General features: G+C 35.9%; 1 protein-coding gene and 1 pseudogene across 1 annotated transcript; both read right to left on the reverse strand.

The window, feature by feature from the left end:
• Positions 1-2,782: 2,782 nt before the first annotated feature.
• Positions 2,783-3,842, reverse strand: LOC109678343 (olfactory receptor 7A10-like; annotated as a pseudogene).
• A 4,044-nt stretch (positions 3,843-7,886) lies between these two features.
• LOC109678344 (olfactory receptor 7A17-like) lies at positions 7,887-8,867 on the reverse strand. The gene has a single exon (XM_020153943.2). The coding sequence runs from the start codon at positions 8,865-8,867 to the stop codon at positions 7,887-7,889; it is 981 nt and encodes a 326-aa protein (XP_020009532.2).
• Between the last annotated feature and the right edge of the window lie 11,570 nt (positions 8,868-20,437).

Below are 20,437 nucleotides of genomic sequence, written 5' to 3' on the forward strand. Positions count from 1 at the left end.
GAGTTGGTTATCCATCCATGATTTTTAGTATCTGGGGGGTTCTGAAAACAATTAGGAGACTGATTGGGTTAGTGATAAGAGCAGAAGTTGAAAAATCATGGTATGTATGCCAAACCCATGCAATGCCTGTCTTTGTGAATAAAGTTTTTGGAACATTACCATGATCATTCTCTCTTTTGTCTAAAGTGGCTTTCATTTGCCTACAGTGTCAAATTTTGTTATCTGTGCATTCTTCAGTCTCAGTCCGTCCTCTCACATATCAACTGGCTACTGAAGATGAATGTGTCAGGAGTCATTCTCCGCCCTGCCTCCCTCCCTCACCCTTTCCCCCACTTCCTCCCTCACTTCCAGGCAGAACCTGTTCTGCCCTTATCTCTAATTTTGTTGAAGAAAAGACATATGACAAACCTACAGCCAACATCATACTTAATGGTGCAGTTATAATTTCTTTATGTTGTGTTTCCTTTCTTAACATGTAGTGACCTTCTTTTGAGTAATATTGGGAAATAAAATATGAAGATAGCTTTTCTGCTTATTTTCACTTTCACTTGCTTTGAATATCATTTTCCACCTGTTCTTTCCCTTTATTTTGGGTTTAAACTCAAGTCCTTGTGCTTGCAAGACAGACAATCTACCACTTGAGATATACTCTGAGCCATTTTCATCTGTTGCTTTTAGGATATAGGTATCTTTGCTATGACAGTTATTTCCTATAGACAACAAAAGTTATGTTTTTTCTTTTAATCTCCTCAGACAAAAATATCAACAAGGTAACTTAGAGTTACACTGCAACACACATCAAATGGACTTAACAATGTCTACAATGTGTTCCACCCAACAACTAAAGAATATGCACTCTTCTTAAAAGCCCACATGAGTTTCTCCAAAAGTAGATCACATTTTTGGCCACAAAAAGATTCTCAAAAGCAAAAATACATAAAATGTCTCCCTGTATATTAACAGATAATAATGGAAAAAAACTAGAAATTTATAGTAAGTAAAACTGTAGAAGATGTACAAACATATGGAGATTAAACAACACACTTTAAAATGGCTTGTGTGTCTTTTAAGAAATCTGGGCAGAAATGCAAAACATTCCCACAATAAAATGAAAACTCAACTTGCAAAAACCTTTGGAAAACAGCAATGTCAAATGTAGCTATGCATGCCAACATTTTTAAAAAATCAGAAAGATTGCACACATATAGCCTCATGATATACATCAAGGTATTAGAATAACAAGAACAATCTAATTACAAAATCAGTACATGGAAAGAAATAATAGAGACCAGAGCAGAAATATATGCAATGCAGACTAAAAGAACAATGCAAAGAATCATCAAAACAGGGAGATGGTTCTTTGAAAAGAAAAACAATATTAACCAACCCTTAGTCAAACTAACAAAAGGAGAGAGAAAATCCAATTGAATACAACTAGTGAAGAAAGGTAGAATATTACAAAAATACCAATGAAATTCTGAGAATAATTAGGAATATTTTGAAAATATGCATTCCAGTACAATGGCAAATCTTGAAGAAGTGGATAAAATTGAACTAAGAGTATATAAAAACTTCAGTAGATCTATAATGATAAACAGATTGAAGCAGTAATATTCCTCAATTAAAGAAATCCCAGGACTGAATTTTCTAGACTTTAAGAATAATTAATACCACGACACCTCAACCTATTCATAGAATATCAAGTGAAAGAATGTTTACAAACTAATTCTTCAAAGTCAGCACTACCCTAATTACACACATATGAAAAGGAAACTATAGATTAATTTCCCTGATGATCACTGACACAAAATTTCCCAGTAAAATACTTGCAAACTGAAATTGAAAACATTGAAAGTATCATATATCATGGTCAAGCTGGTTTCATTCAGGGATGCATGGATGGTACAACATACACATATCAACAAATTTATCACAGCAATTATATAGAATCAGTGACAAATATCACATGATCATCTCAAAAATGTAGAAGATGGTGTTGATAAAATTCAACATCCCTGCACGATGAAAGCCCTGGAAAAAATCTAGGAATACAGGAATTTATCTCAGTGCAATAAAGGCTGTATATTACAAACCTATAGCTAACATCATACTAAATGTGGAAATCATATATCACAATATCAGGAAGAAGTGAAGCATGTCCACATTTCCCCTTTTATTAAATACAATGCTTGAATTCTTATAGCAATAAGAAAAGAGAAAGAAATGAAAGGGATGAGAATAGAATGTCAAATTGTCTCCTATTTGTGGATTGAACAGACAAGAGTACAAATGGCTAATAAATATACTAAGATATGTTCAATATCCTTAGTAATAAAGGATATGTAAACCAAAGTGACATAGCTATTGACATACACATAGATACACATATATATGCATTCACATATAAAACACATATATCAACATATATACATATATACCCTATATATTTATATATACAATGAAGTTTTATCAGCCATAAAAGAACAAAATTATGTTGTCTGTTGTATAGCATTTGTAAGAAATTATTAAGAAATTTTGTCACAATAGATATATGTGTGCTTCTTGTATTTCCAACACAAGTTAATAATTTTGAAGAAAAATGACAATGAAAAAAGGAAGTTATTTATGCAGAGAGGAGGAAGCTTATCAATGTGGGATGAATAAATATTATGCAGAGCCAAAACAAAAAATAGACATTCCAGGAAACATATAGGAGGAAGTACTGCTCTTATATCTAATCAAAATATTGTAATTTCTTGCTGTGAGAAATATAGTCTTAAAATCAACTGTGTTTTTTTAGTTGGAAGGAAATGGCTGCTTTTATTTTTTCTCTCTTGAAGAGTATTGTCAGAGCTTTCTTGATGTTTTTGTTACTCAGACTGTAGATGAATGGGTTTAGCATGGGGGTGACCACAATAAATCACTAAGGCTCTTATAGTTGAGTGTACTTTTTGGGTCACAGCAGAGTTTGGGTACACTCCTAGTACCACAGAATAGAATAAAAAGACAACGAGAGGTGAGACACACCGGTGGAAAATGCTTTGTACTTGCTCTGAGTTGATGAAATTTTAATATAGAGGGAACTATCTTAGAGTAAGAATAAAGGCTGCTTGTGAGGTGACCCCCACCTAGGAACCAAGCTCCAAAATTCATCATCATATTATTAAGAAGAGTGTCAAAACAGGCAAGGTGAACCACCTGCTTAGGCTCACAGGAAGAATGTGGGATTTCCACATCTCTGCAGATGGACAGCCACAACAACATGAAGCATTGCAACAGGGAATTCTGGGCACTCATGATTCAGGACACCAGCAACAGAAACCCACATAGCTGGGATTCATGATGACTATTTCTTGCAGAGGCTGACAGATAGCCACAAAGCAATTACAGGCCATCACAGCCAGAAGAAAATTTTCCAACCACACAAATAATGCAACAAAATAAATCTGTGTGATGCAGCCTGCATATATGATGACTCTATTATGAGTATGGATGTTCACCAGCATCTTTGGGACCGTAGCAGATGTGAAACATATGTCCACAAAGGACAGGATAGAGAGAAAGAAGTACATGGGTGAGTGCAGGTGGGAATCTGAGATTGTGGTCAGGATGATGACCAGGTTCCCAATCACAGTGACCAGGTACATGTTGAAGGAAAGTCCATATAAGAGGGGTTGTAGTTCTGTTTTTTCATAAAATCCCAGAAGAAGGATTTCTAAAATAGTGATATAATTTTGGGGTCTAATACATGCTTTGTATGTGACTATCAGAGAAACAAATACAATGTGACTACTTTTGCTACTAAATGTTCTTTTAGACATCCCTGTGGCATCTTGGATCATGAATTGTGAAATTATCTGTCTAAAAATAGGAAAAGCTAGAAAAACTTGAATTGAAAATATGCTGATGGACCAGGGTTGTTGATGAGTGGTAGAGTTTGCACAGGTCCTAGTATTGATCCCTATCACTGCCAGAAATGCTGCTGATATTGAGGAACTAGTTCTCTAAGGTCTTGCAGAGTGGATCAAGAGGTAGAGGACCTGCATAGTAAGCATGAGGCTCTGAGTATCACCTTTATATACCGAAAAAATGGAATATATCTAATAAGATGTTGGTAGAATGTTAGTTAAGGTAGCCATTATGAAGAACATCTAGAGGTTGTTCATAAAACTAAAGATAGGTCACCCATCTGAAGTCATACTATCCTTGCCTGCAGATGATATGGCCATCTACATAAAATACCCAAAAGCCTCCAATAGATGACTCTTAGATCTGACATACACTTTTATCAAAATAGCAGCATAAAAAATCAGCCTATGTAAAACAGTAACTTTTCTCTACACCCACAGTTAATACATGGAAAAAAATGTCAAAAGAGCAATACCACTCATCTGCAATAGCCTCAAAAATATCTAGGGATAAACTTAACCAAAGATGTTGAAGGCCTCCACCATAAAAAACTATAAAAAATTGTGCAGGATATTGGAAGGTATAAGGAGCTGACCTCCAGTGTTCTTAGATTGTCAGAATAAATATTATTAAAATAACAATACTATCAAATGCATTATAAAATTCAATGTAATCCTCATCAAAATTCCAATGACAGTCTACTCAGAAATTGAAAAAGAATTATCATTCATATGGAAACACAAAAGACTCCAGATAGCCAAAGCAATTCTGAAGTTTGCTTCAAACTATACTACCATCATAAAAACAAAGACAAGCAAGATACTGGCACAAAACAGTAGATCAGTGAAATAGAACATCTGTAAATAATCCCAAGCAAGTACTTCCACTGGACTTTTGATAATTGGAAAAAAATGGCTTTTTAAGCATTGCTGGGAAAATTGGGTATCCACATGTAGAAGATGGAAAAGATACTTCTAACTCTCCCACTGCAAAAAAATCAATTCAAAATGAATTAAAGGCCATAATTTAAAACCTAAAACTTGAAATGTACTATAAGAAATCATAGGAGAGGCACTTTAAGCTATAGGCACAGGCAAGGAGTTTCTGAATAAAATCCCAATTTCTCCAAAAATAAAGGAAGAATTGACAAAATGTAACTCATTATATTAAAAAGCTTTTGTTTCATAAAGAAAACAGTAATCAGTGTGAAGAGACAAGTACAAAATGGGACAAAATTTTGCCAGATAATCATCAGACAAGGGATAAATATCCAGAATATATAAGGAACTAAAAACCTTAAACAACAAAGTAACAAATAATTCAATTAATAAGTAAACTGAACAGTCTTCAAATGAAGTACAAATGGAAATAAATGTATAAATGTTCAACATTATTCACCATCATAAAATACAAAACTGCCTAGATGAAGGTTATGATAAGGAAAACAAATAACAACAAATGCCGTTGAGGTGCCTGGGGAAAATGAACTCTTATTATTCACTGCCGGTGGAAATGTATATTAGTCTGGTCACTGTGGAAATCTGTATGGAGCTTTCTGAAAAAAATAAAAATACAACAACCCATGATCCATCCCTACCACTTCTGTTTTTATAGTCCAATGAATAAAAGTTGACCCTGTATGCTGTGGACAGGCTGAGGGAGACAGTAGTATGGATGGAGATACTATCTTAACATGTGGAATTTTCACAAGTCAATGTCTTGGACCTCTTCCCCTTGACATAAGCATGAAAACTCCACACTTTTTGTAGTCTTACCTCTTCAGACTCCCACATCGATATACTGTCTTGTATTCTGTAACCATTTTTCAAATTGTTTCTCACATGCCTGTGATTGCCTTATATTATTCTAAGATTACATCCTTTATCCAGAATATCTCATCAGCTGGGGACAATCTAAAGTCTTTCCCACTTGTGAGTCTCACCTACCCTACTGTTGATCTCTTTGTTAGTTGAAACAGACGGTGTTAGTCAGTTTCTCATTAATGTAAAGAATACCTGATACAACCAACTTATAAAGAAAGAGCTTTAGTTTGGCTTGCCATTTTGGAGGTTACAGACCATGATTATTTGTTTCCATTGTTTTGTTCCCCTGGAGAGATTGCACATCAGGAGTGATGGAGTGCACACAGTGGAGGAACACTGTTCAAGCCATGGGAAGGAAGTGAAAAAGGGACAGGAATATACTGACCTCCCAATGTTCCCTTTAAGTACACGGCTCCAGTGAGACAGATTAGGGATGACCCTCTCCCTGGGGACTGGAGCAGGAGCTATGCATTGTCAGACTACTGTTAAATACTGTTAAAGCACTCCTAATGTTAATGACAAGTCTTTGCTATAATCATCCCTTTAGAGTTTGTTTCTATAAACAAGCTAGGATGTTGGGAGCTGGGAAAATTTGAGTCCATAATTAACAGCTGCAAGAGTCTTTCCTGTACCTAAACTGCCTTGAGCAAAGGACTCTCAGCAAAGTATCCAGCAGTACTTTTCTTATGAAAAATATGACTGCTTCCAATACTCCACAGACACCTTGAAGAAGCTATGGGACAAACACAGCTGCTTGTTGCCAAATGGAACCTCCAGCTTGTGAAGCCAACATTCCAGCCATGAAATGATCTCATAAAAATCCCCAAGGTACCATTACACTGATAATAGAGGCATTACATTTCAGGATGTGCTTTTAAGATGCTTTTGGGGCATCAACAGCTGACACATTAAGCAATACAAATATAACTGAGGGAAATCATATTAATTTGGTACTTTGTATTTCTGTCATTGTCTCTGATAATAAGGGAATCACTCAAATATACTCTTTTTACACAAGTTTCTTTGATAGAACTCTATCTAAAGTAATTACATGGAGATCACTTTCCAGATATAGGAATATTGATAGCTGTGCAGAAAATCTTATGATATAAAATCACATGACTGCATAAGATTTGAAGCTGTACAATGAATTACACTTTCATTATAAAAATTGAAATTATTTCTAAGCACAAAGAATGATATTGGTGTTGTTATTCCCTCACCTGTCTAGTGGTTATGTGAAAATTAATAATGGACAGGAGTTTTAATTTTGAACAATGGAAGGGTTCATTTTATTGGTAACACTAAAAGCTTTCAAGCAGAAAAACATTAGTCAGATTCAACAGTAATAATTCAATTTAACAGTAAAATATAAAATATGCCATTCTATTGTTAAGGAATAAACCTCTTTACACATGACACTGAACTTCTGTAATTCAATGACTATATTTACAATGTGATAAACAAATATATTGAGAAGAAATACAAAATTGAAAAATGGACATTGGTCCCATCATATTTTAGTTCATTTCTGTTTATGGGAATCAATTAACCTGTTCACTATTTCCAAATTGTCGGTGTATATAGACTTCATTTGGAGACATGAATTACATAATCATCTTTTGACATTGGTTATGATACTGTGGAAACTATGCTGAAAAAGAAAACACAATTCTGTCAATGAGAAGAAAAACCATAACAACACAAGTTTGCTAAAATCTGCATGAACAGAAGTTAGATAGTGATGCATGAAGGATTGATGTTCCCAGAAATGAAAATAATGGCCCAATAATGTCCTCTACTAAAAACTTATGTAATTGGACTTTGTTATCAAGTGTACTTTTATTCCCATAGGTGGAGAGCAAACCATGAATATGTTTCATAGAAATGAAAAGAATAAACCAATCTCTTCTACAGCATTTGAAAGAAATGTTATTCAAAAATTCTTATTGCACAAAGAGATAAATGGGAATTTCTTAGATTTCTAATACAAGTTTCAAAATGAATAATTATGAAGCAAATAAAGGGGAGCTTTTTAAATGCCAGAGAGAGAAAAAAGCTTAAAGGGGGATTAGACATATCAGCAAATAAATAGGAGCAAGCTCTACTTCCAAATTTGATTTAAAAAATCAAACCAATTTGTTGCCCTTAGGATCAGTCATAGAATAAACAGCAATTCCTTATGCTCAGGATATTGAGTGACTTAGTAATTTCTTTCTCAAGAAATGTTTTCAGAGCCCTGTTGATGTCTTTGTTCCTTAAACTGTAGATGAAGGGATTCAGCATGGGGGTGACCACACTGTACATCACCGAGGCCATTGCTGTTGAGTGAGAGTTTGGGGTCACAATAGAACTGAGGTACACGCCTACAATAGTACAGTAAAATAAGGAGACAATTGAGAGGTGAGACGCACAGGTGGAAAATGCTTTGTACTTCCCCTGAGCTGATGAAATTGCATGAATGGAGGAAACTATCTTGGAGTAAGAGTAAAGGATACCAATCAGGGGACCACCACCAAGCAAGGCAACTGCAAAATCCATCACCATATTATTAAGAAAAGTGTTCGAACAGGCTAAGTGAACCAACTGATTAAGTTCACAGAAGAAATCTCTAACCTCCACATCTGTGCAGAAGGACAACCGCACAACCATGAGGCTGTGTAACAAGGAATTCAGGGCACTTGTGATCCAGGACAGCAACAGCAACAACCCACAGAGATGGGGCTTCATTATGACAGTGTAGCGCAAGGGGTGACAGATGGCCACAAAGCGGTCATAGGCCATAACAGCCAGGAGGAAGTTGTCCAACCCTACAAAAAACGCGAAAAAGTAAGTCTGAGTGATGCAGCCTTCATATGTTATTGCCTTGCTCTTTGTCTGTAGGTTCAACAGCATCTTTGGGATGGTGGTGGAGGTGAAGCAGATGTCCACAAAAGATAAGTTGGAGAGGAAGAAGTACATGGGTGTGTGCAGGTGGGGATCTGAGATTGTGACCACAATGATGAGCAAGTTCCCAAGCACAGTGATCAGGTACATGGACAGGAACAGACCAAACACGAGTGGCTGCAGTTTCGGATTTTCTAAAAAGCCTATAAGATGAAATACTGAAAATTTGGTATAATTTTTGGGTTCCATGTACTGAAAGTGCCTATGAAAACAAAAATAACATGGTTATTTTGGTACTAGGACTTGATTTACACGTACCATTTGCTGTGCTTGAATGCAAATTCCCTTCCATTTCTCTATTTTTATCTCAATATACTGAATAGTGTACAGGGTTTTTTTTCTGGTATTGGGATTTGAACTCAGGGCCTCATGCTTGCTAGGCAGACACTTGATCTACTTTGCCAGTAAGCCCTTTTCTGTGCTGGGTATTTTTGAGCTAGGGTCTCATGAACTATTTGCCCATGTTGGCTTTGAAACTTGATCTTCCTAATATCTGACTTCTGTGTAGTTAGAATTATAGGCAGGAGTCACTGTGGCCAAACTATTCTGCACTTTTAATGAGAATGTCTTTTATGCACTAGAGGAATGTAAATTGAGTTCTAGTCATGTTTCTGCCACTGTCTAGGCAAGCAATTTAGTGGTGAGAAAGAAAAGTCCTATAATCTAATTAAGGATGAAGAATATATGTAGATTATAAATACAATGTATATATTTATTAAAATATCACATTGATCACATAAATTTGTAGACTTTTTATGTCCTTTGAAAGCAAAAGAAAAAGATTAAGCAAATATCAGATGGCCCTAATTGTAAGGAAGAAAAATTAAGCAAGTACAAAGAAAGTGAATGGATGTGCTTTTTATGGGGTTTAGGTAAGACAGGTAAATAACAAGGCTGGAAGCACAAAGTTATTAAAGAAATTTGTGCTTGACCCAAAGCATGAGCAGTGTAAGGGCCTTGAGGATGGAGCTGTTTCAGATACAAAGTTCAGAACAAAGCAATGATGGTACTCAGCAAGAAGGAGATGAGGGAGAGATCCTGTCTGAGAATGTGTAGGCAGAATGTGCTACTGCAGACACGGGAAGATTGTCAAGATGCAGAGTCCTATGCTTCTGTACTTTAATATGACTCATTAGGGAATAATCTATAAACAGATAACTGCACAGATGTAATGTGTGAAATCTGTTGATTTATACATTCATAATTCCTGACTATACCATCATCACAATTGATGTCTCAGAATGTCTTGTGTTTTATCTTTTGTTCTATTGTTTTTTTCTGGGGTAAGCACACGTAATCTGAGATGCATTCTTCTAGTAAATTTTGAAATTAAAAACAGTATTGTAAAGAATGTGTCCAGAGATTTTTCAGCATACACAATAGTGTCTTTACACCCATTAGCAAATAACTCCACATTTTCCTTTTTCCACTCCTGACTCCACCACTCTATCCTGTGTGCCTGTAATTTTGACTACATCTGATATCTCATGTACATGTAATCTTGCAGTTCTTTGATTTCAAAGACATTATGTGGATCAGGGTATATCCCTCATTGTTTCCTTCTTTGTCCAGGATTGAAATGTATTTATTGTAAAAGTTACAATTGGTTAGACAGGAACTCTTAGAAAATTACATTCCAGTGTCCCTGGTGGACATGTATGCTAATATCTTGAACAAAATACTTGCAAAGTAGAATCAACACTGGATTAAGAGGTGATTCTAAGCCTGAAATAGAGAAACTCCAGGACTCTAGCTCTGAGTATTGCTCATTCTATAATAATCCGAGTAAAATTATGTGCTTGTTCTGAAAATCTATGCATTTACTTCATAGGATTCTTCCTTCTGGTGGCTAGGCCATGTCAATTTATTTATTTTCTAACTTACTTATTGTAATATAAAATAAATTGATCAGACATTTTAACTGTTCATTTTTGTTTTCTCCAAACTGAAAAAAATTGGAAATGTCAAAACATTAAGAAATTTAGGTTTGTACAATAAACAAGATGATAAGATAATTAAATATATTCAAATTAACTGTAATGAATGACATTGAATTAAGATCTAAAATATATTTTCAACAGATGGTTCTAAAATAACAATAAATTGATACCATTTATATGAGTCTGTAATTCAAGATAGCAATCAAGAAAATAACAAAATGATATATTTATAAGCACCGTGAGAGGAAAAACTACCCAAATTTATTTAATCCTACATAAATATAACTGGAATCAAATGTGCTTTTGATACCAGACACAATGGCAAAAATATTGAAAATAACTGTCAACTATGATTAAAATATTCTGGGAGCCTCTTTTATGAGTTCTTCCCACACCTGTGATGTAGGGCACTAAAAGAATCATCTCAGTCATCCCTTCCTTACAGTAATGCTATGGTGCCAATCATTTATACTCATCACAGAGAAAGGACATCTCTTTAAATATGGTGAAGATTCTATGTATACAAATTACCTTTCAAAAGAAGGTTGGTGATTGCTGGTTTAAGGCAAAAGCATATGTTCCCCAGATCGCAGGTGATTAGGGCTATTTATGAAAAGGAGGTTAAGTGGACCAAAGTAAATTATACCCACAGTGGGCATATATTGAGAAACCCCTTTGAACATCACCTCAAATATTAATAATGAAATACAGGACTGAAAATAGACACAGTGTGTTTTTGGGGGGGACTAGTGGGAGGGAGAGGGGGAATGGAGATTAAGGTGATGTTATACAGTGAATGGACTTCTTATACCTAAATGAAACAGAACAAAGAAACCTCTTGCAATTGCTGTAAGTAGGCCAGGGAGGGGGTTGGCAGGAGACAGACAGTGGAGTTGATGTAACTAATGTTCAGTTTAAATCTAACTGGAAATGGTGCTATGAATCCCCCCATGTATAATGAATATATCCTAATGAAATAAAAAATTAAAAATCTACAAAAGATCATAATGAAAGGCAATGTATAAATAAAAATAAATATTAAATGAGATGGTAAAGGAATACAAGGAATTGATTGTTACTAGTAATGCAGAGAGAATTAAATCTTCCCATTCTTCCTTTGAAAAATGAAATAAAAATTTAAATGCCCCCAATTCCCATAAAAGCAAAGAAATCATAGTAATATTGTGGAATGCACAGAGAAAGATATGGTCTAACAAATGCAAAAATATATTTAGCCTCAACAACAATGGAAGAATTGCAAGATAAATCTCTTGAGTTTTCCACTTTACCTATCAAATAAAGACTATTTTGTGCTTGTCAATCCCCAGCATGAGAGAAGACACTGTGAAATGTATCTCTCACTAATCTGGTCTTTGTAGAAACAGGAAAGCAGACTCAAACACCCTACTAAATTAAAAAGTAAGGAAAAATGTCCTCCCTTCACTGCACATCCTTGAAAACGTACGTGCAATTTTTCCACCTCCCTAATTGCAAACATGCTTGGACACATGAATTTTATAAGAAATATCTTATACTATCCCTTCTTCATTCAGTCTCATCAAATTAGGCTTCCATTCCCTTCAGATAATCATCAAGATTTAAAAGGTGCATATCTATATATAATGTTGAGTAAATTACCAATTAATTACAGAAGTAAACAAACACATACAGTTATCTCTCAGCTCTGGGCTAGGCTGGCTTGGTACTTAGGTGACACAGTGTAAATTTTGTCAGGTTCCACTCTTGATGACCCTTTCCCATAGTACATACCAGGATCTCAGACTCAACTAAATGGGTCTATGAAAATAAAGTCTGGGTCTGGAAGTCTTGATTCCTCCTTGAATGGTTATGATGGATATTGAAATATGGTATAGACAGATGGCAGGAGGAAGTGATGCATTGTGCCCTACCCAGACATAGACACCTAAAGGAACCACCAGGCCCTATCTACTTCAGGAGTGTACCCTCTGAGGAACAACAGCAGAGGATGAATTTATACCCCCCTATGTACTCATTAATCACATCTCCTCGTTACTTCAGCCTCTGATTCATTGATTTCCCTGAGGGCTATTGGTCTGAGCAGAAAGGAAAGTTTTCTGCTCAACCTACGTTCTCAAGAGACAAGATTAGAAATCAGGTGAATCCAGTTGTTTTCACTCCATTGCCCAACTTCTTCTGACTTGTTGGTCCAGTCTCTTCAGCACTTTTGCCCAGTTGTAAGTTCCACTTCTTTCCAAAATCTGAGTCTCCTGAATTTGCCTGATTTGTAGTGAGAACACAGCCCTTAATAACTCATGAAATTACTTTTCTCACTTCATCAAGAGGGATATCTTTGTTCATTTGTAATGTAATCATGAATCATTAAAAGAACCCTGTCTTTTTAGCTCAATTTGCAAAACATGGAGGAGATTTGGATGACAACACATCATTATAATTGTCAATTATATTTTAATGTCTTAAACATTTGATTCTTAAGGGTTATATTTAAATTTTTTTATCCACTATAAAATTAACTCAGAAACTTTCAAGAATTAAATATTTTCATTTCCATACATATGTTAAATGTCAGTACCATTCAGTATTCATTTTTTCATTTGGAGAACTGAGTCTCAGGCTCAGTGATCTGCCAACAGTTATGAACTAAGTAAGGAAGAGCTTTTCTTGGAAATCTATCAACATGTTCCTATTGCCATACTCAAGGTCAGTGGTCCTCCAGTACAGGAGGACAGGCAGCCAGCAGACACCTAGCAATGTCAGCAGACAACTCTAGATGCTGCAACTGGGGAGTTGGTGCTGTTGCTAACGGGTTGACACCAAAGAAGCTGCTCAGCATTCTAAGATGCACAGCACAGTTCACCAGAAAGCGTCATCTAGCACGAATATCACCAATGAAGACTCTGAGAAGCTCTACTGCAGTTCAGAACCTCTCCTCCTTCCATGTGACTGTGGAGCCCTGGGGATCTTGTTCAAATGCAGATTATAATTTTGCACATCTAGGTTGACTCACAAATTTTTCATTTGTGATATGGTCAGTTGATATTGAGTTTGCCTGTCTGAGTTTGTGGACAACTCATTTTTTCTTTAACAGATAAATTTCTATTTGTGCTTTGTAGCCTAATGTTTTGAAGTTCAAATACATTGTGAAATAACTAAGTTATCTCATTAACATGTTCACTACCTCACATTAGCATTTCAATAATGACAATGCTTAATATCTACTCCTGATGTGAATTCTTATGAAGAATACAAGACATAGGTAGCTACAGTCTCCATATTTACAGTAGATCTCTTGATCTTACTCCTCACACAAAACTGTCATTTTTGGTTGAGGGACCAAGATCTCCAACAGCCTTCCACAACCACTCTCAGTCCCTCATAACCATCACTCTAGTCCTATAAGAAGTCAACATTTTTAGATTCTAGATGTGAATGAGATCTGTGGCATTTGTCTTTCTCTTCTTTTCATGTGTCACAATGACTTCCAGTTATATCTCTATTGTCCCAAATGACAACAGAGTTGTTATTAGGTTCATGGCTGAATCCTAACCCACTGTTAGATGCACCACAGAAACCATTCATCCAGTGACCAACATGTAGGTGGATTCCATGTCTTGATGACTTTGAAGAATGATGAAATGAAATAAATAAATAAGTTAGTACAAGGGAAGATTAGTGTTGGTTATATGCATATTATGTAAATACTTCATTTTATGTAATAGACATCTGTATTTGTGGCTTGTGGTATATCTTAGGGTGAAGGGTCCTGAAAACGTAGTGAATAACGGTGGAGTTGAATCACCAAGGAATGTGGGAGACATCCCATTCGTGGCTTACTTTTTTTTTCTTTTATTTTATTATTTTTACATTTACTTACATGTGTATACATTGCTTGGACCACCTACCCCCCCAACTTCCATGCAGAACCTATTCCACCCTCTTCTTTTCTGATTTTGTTGAAGAGAAAATATAGGCGATAATAAGAAAAACATAGCATTTTTGCTAGTTTGAGGTAAACATGGCTATACAGAGAGGTTCGTGGCATTGCTTCCATGTACTTGTGTATTGAAACCTACATTGGTTCATCTCTGCAATACCTCCTCACTACTTCCTGGTCCTCTTCCCATAGTAGCCTCTGCCAGTTTCAGAATGCTTTATTCGCTCCTCTGCATTAAACATATCAACCACATTCAAGTTTTAGGTTTCCTTCCCTTTCCCTATTCCTCCCATGCACATTCTATCCTTAGTGTGTGACCCATGTTCAATAAAATTACTGCATTTGTTTTAGGTCTATAAACTGAATATGAGGGAGAACATGTGAATTTTGGCCTTCTGTGCCTGGCTAACTCCACTTAAAATTATGTTCTCCAGTTCCATCCATTTACTTGCAAATGACAACATTTCATTCTTCTTTGTGGTTTAGTAAAATTCCACTTTGTGTAAATACCACATTTCCTTAATCCATTCATTGGTAGCAGGGCAGCTTGGCTGTTTCTATAGCTTGGCTATTGTGAATAGTGCTACAATAAACATGGGTGTGCAGGTGCCTTTGTAATAACCTGAGTTGCGTTCCTTCAGGTATCCCTAGGAGTGGTATTGCTGGATCATATGGCAGAACTATGTTTAATTTTTTGAGAAGCCTCCATATTATTTTGCAAAGTGTTTGTACTAGTTTACATTCCCACCAGCAGTGTATGAAGGTTCCTTTTCCCCCGTATCCTAGCCAACACCTGTTTTAGTGTTGTTTTTGATGCTAGCTATTCTAACAGGGATAAGGTGGAATCTTAGTGTGGTTTTGATTTACATTATCTTTATAGCCAGGAATGGTGAGCATTTTTTCATGTGCTTTTTGGCCATTTGAACTTCTTCCTTTGAAAAATTCTGTTTAGTTCAGTTGACCAATTCTTCATTGGTTCCTCAATGTTTGTTGAGTTTAGTTTTTTGAGCTCCCTGTATATATCAGTCCTTTGCCTGATGTATAGCTAGCAAGTATTTTCTCACATTCTGTGGTTGGGCACTTCAATTTACTACTATTTATTTTGTTGTCCAGAAGCTTTTTAATTTCATGTAATCACATCTGTGCATCAGTTTCTCTTAGTTGCTGAGCTGGTGGAGTTCTACAGAGGAAGTCATTGCCTATACCTATTGTTTCCAGGGTATTCCTTGCTCTTTAATGTACTAATTGCAAGCTTTCAGCTCTAATATTAAGGTCCTTAATCCACTTTGAGTTGATACTAGTTCAAGGTGACAGGTATGGACCTAGTTTCAGTTTTCTGCAAGCAGAAAGCCATTTTTCCCAGCAACATTTGTTGAAGAAACTGTCTTTTCTCCATTGTATGTTTTTGGCAACTTTATCAAAAATAAGGAGAACATAGTTGTGTAGATTCATATCTGAGTCCTCTATTCTGTTTACTGGTCTTCATATCTGTTTTTGTGCCACTACCATACTGTTTTTATTTCTATGCCTCTGTAGTATAGTTTGAAGTGTACTACAAACTTTTGTGTAGGTATTGTGATACCCACACCATTGCTCTTTTTGCTGAGTATTGCCTTACATATTCTCTGTCTCTTGTGTTTCCAAATGGACTTCAGTGTAGATTTTTCTGTGATGAATGTCATTGGGATTTCGATGGCAATTATGTTGAATATGTAGAAGGCTTTTGGTAGTATAGCAAGTTTTACTGTGTTTAATCTGCCAAACCATAAACATAGGAGATCTTTCCATCTTCTGTAGTCTTCTTGATCTCTTTCTTCAGTTGTTTATAGTTCTTCTTTTAGAGGTCATTTACATCCTTTGTTAGGTTTATTCCTAGGTAGTCAGGATTTTTTTGAGGCTATTGTAAATGCATTTGTTTTCCTATATATATTCTTTCTCAATTTGTTCACTGTTCCTATATAGAAAGGCTACTGATTTCTGTAAGTAGATTTTGTATCCTGCTACATTGTTGACACTGTTTATGGTGTCTAGGAGTTTTGGGATATAGTTTTTTGGGTCTTTGAGATATAGGATCATGTCATCTGCAAATAGAGGTACTTTGATTATTTCTTTACCTACTTGTAATCCTTTTATTTCATCTTTTTTTCTGGCTAGGAATTTCAGGACTATGTTAAATAAGAGTGGGTAGAGTGGGTATCTGTACCTTGTTCCTGACTTTAGGGGAAATGTTTTCAGTTTTTCCTCATTAAATATTCTGTTGGCTATAGGTTTGTAATATATAGCTTTTATAATATTGAGGTATCTTCCTTCTACCCCCAGTTCATTTCTGACTAAAATGAGAAGGGAAAGATCAAAATTAGCAAATTCAAAATTGAACAAGGATAGATAACAACAAACACTAAGGAAATCCAGGGAATCATCACAGACTACTTTAAGAACATATATTCCAATAAATTGGAAAATCTTGAAGAACTGGACAAATTTCCATTTATGTATGACCACGAAAAACTGAATAGAGGGGATATTAACCACCTGAATAGATCGATACATATAATGAAATTGAAGCAGCAGTAGACTCTCCCAAAAAAGAAAAGTACAGGACCTGATGGATTCTATGCTGAATTCTACCATACCTTCAAATAAGAACTTATACCACCACTCCTTAAACCTTTCCGTGAACCAAAAAGTGAAGAAACATGCCTAACTCATTCTATGAAGCCAGCATTATACTCATCCCAAACTAGACAAGGAAACATCCAAAAAGTACTACAGGCTAATTTCTTTAATGAACATTGATGCAAAAATCCTCAATAAAATAATAACAAATCAAATCCAACAATATATCAGAAAGATCATTTACCATGACCAAGTAGGCTTCATCCCAGAGAGGCAGGGGTGGTTCAACATACGAAAATCAATAGATGTAATGCAGCACATTAATACAAGCAAAGACAAAAAGCACTTGATCATCTCAATGATCTGGGTCGAATCAAAGGCACAAAAAGCCTTTGATAAGATTTGGGGCTTACTTTTGTACATAAAATTTCCTTTTAATAAAATTGTATTGGTACACACACTGGCGTGCTTATTCACTATGTGAATGTAGTTGAGTTCTTGCCATACTGGCAGATTTTCATGTATGTGAAGTTCCTGAAACCATTTCCCCATGTATGCTGAGAGGTGATTGTCCCTTGACCTCAGTGTCTTCTCTAAGAAGACCATTCAGTTGCTGAGTAGAGATGTAGTAGTTCTCCAAGGCTTCAGGTGAATTAAGGATTTTAAGAATGTTTTGACAATAGGATATTGTGGGATTGATACCATGCATCATTGGGCCTCTGGAGACACTTCTGCTGCACTGTTTTGAAATCCTACCTGAGCCACATGAGAAATCCATCTAGTCAGCTGGAAGAGATGACATGTGAAGGAGAAGCCAGGGCCCTGGCCAAGACTACCCCAGATCTGTCTATAGTCAATTGAGTCCCTAACATGTAAAAAATCCCAACCAACATTGGCAGAACTTCTCCAGCTGGCCCACAGCAGTTGATGACAGATTTGTAAGGGACCAACTCAATTCAGAAAAATCCCCCATGTACTATTTCATTGATTATAAATGCATCACATTAAGTGACATGCTTTTTGGAGGTTTGTTGGGTACTAATAGATAAATGCACACATTAACAATTAGAAATAAAACTGAGAGCAATAATAACAATTTGGTACTTTGCATTTTCCCATTTTCTCTGATAATGAGGGAATCACTCATATTTACTTTTTTATACAAATGTATGTGATACAACTCTACTTAGAATAAATGCATGAAGATTGTTTTCCATACAAAAGAGTATGGATTTTTATTCGGGATACATTAGGACCACAAATTGTAAGACTTAGCTCTAGTTAATGCAGCCCTGTAAATTATGCTTTGATCATGAGGATCAACATTAGCCCTGAGCATAAAGTAGATCTATATTGGACAAAGTTTTCATTTTTATTAACATATGTTCATTGTACATGGGGATTCATTGTGACATTTCTGGATAGCCTGTCATTGTATATTGGTTAGATTACCCCTAAAATCTCCCACACTCAAACCCTCTCTGCCCCACTTAAAACAATTGCAACAGGTTTTGTCATTCTATTTCATATAGGTATACAAAGCCCATGAACCATATTTCTTCACCTTCCTCTCCTCCATTTATTCTCACCTCTCCCAACTGCCCTCCATATGGTACCTATTTTATAGTCCTTTCATTTTTTATAACAATGTCAGTGTTCAAAGAGGTTTCTTTTTTTAGGTAATATAATCCTCTATTTATTTAACTTTATTTTTTTTCATTTATTCATATGTGCATACAATATTTGAGTCATTTCTCCCCACTATTCCCCACACCCTCCCTCTTCCTCCAAACTCCAACCCCCTCCCTCTCTCCCCATACCCCCTCACTTCCAGGCAGAAACTGTTCTGCCCCTATCTCTAATTTTGTTGAAGAGAGAGAATAAACAATAATAAGAAGGGCAAAGCATTTTTGCTAGTTGATATAAGGATAGTTATACAGGAAGATTCCTAGCATTGCCTCCATGTACAAATGTGTTGCATTCTAAGTTGATTCTTCTTGAACTGACCTTTTCTCTGTTCCTAATCCCCTTCTCCTATTGGCTTCTGTAGCTTTAAGTTTCCTGCATTTGTTCTTTGCATTGAGGACATCAAATATTATCATGCTTTTTGGGTTTCTTATCTATCCTCATACCTCCGTTGTGTTCTCTCATCTTATCATGTAACCAAAGTCCAATCACATTGCTGTATTTGCCCTAGATCTAAAGTCCACATATGGGAGAGAACATATGATTATTGGTCTTCTGAGCCTGGCTAACCTTGCTTAGAATGATGCTCCCCAGTGCCATCCATTTACTTGCAAATGATAAGATCTCATTCTTCTTCATGGCTGAGTAGAATTCCATTGTGTATAATACCACATTTTCTTAATCCATTCGTCAGTGGTGGGGCATCTTGGCTGTTTCCATAACTTGGCTATTGTGAATAGTGCTGCAATAAACATGGGTGTGCAAGTGTCTCTGGAGTAACCTGTGTCACATTCCTTTAGGTATATCCCCAGGAATGGGATTGCTGGATCATATGGCAGATTTATGTTCAAATTTTTAAGAAGCCTCCAAAGTATTTTCCAGAGTGGTTGTATTAGTTTGCATTCCCACCAGCTGTGTACGAGGGTTCCTTTTTCCCCACATCCTTGCCAACTCCTGTTAGTGGTGTTTCTAATGATGGCTATTCTAATAGGGGTGAGGTAGAATCTTAGTGTGGTTTTGATTTGCATTTTCTTTATGGCTAGAGATGGTGAGCATTTTTTCATGTGTTTTTTAACCATTTGAATTTCTTCTTTTGAGAAATTTGTTTAGTTCATTTGCCCATTTCTTTATTGGTTCATTAATTTTGGGAGAGTTTAGTTTTTTGAGTTCCTTATATATTCTGGTTATCAGTCCTTTGATGTGTAGTTGGCAAATATTTTCTCTCACTCTGTGTGTGGTCTCTTCAGTTTAGAGACCATTTCTTTTGTTGTGCAGAAGACTTTAGGTTTTATGAAGTCCCTATTGTCTATACTTTCTCTTAGTTGCAGAGCTGCTGAAGTTCTATTGAGGAAGTCCTTGCCTATACCTATGGCTTCCAAGGGGTTTCCTACTCTTTCCCCTACCAACTTTAGAGTTTGGGGTCTGATATTAAGGTCCTTGATCCATTTTGAGTTGATACTAGTACAGGGTGATAAACATAGATCTAGTATCAGTTTTTTGCAGATAGCTAACCAGTTTTCCCAGCAGTTTTTGTTGAAGAGGCTGTCTTTTCTCCATCATATATTTTTAGCAACTGTGTCAAA

Source organism: Castor canadensis, chromosome 14 (genome assembly GCF_047511655.1).
Source record: "Castor canadensis chromosome 14, mCasCan1.hap1v2, whole genome shotgun sequence".
In the NCBI taxonomy this organism is placed as follows: Eukaryota; Metazoa; Chordata; class Mammalia; order Rodentia; family Castoridae; genus Castor; species Castor canadensis.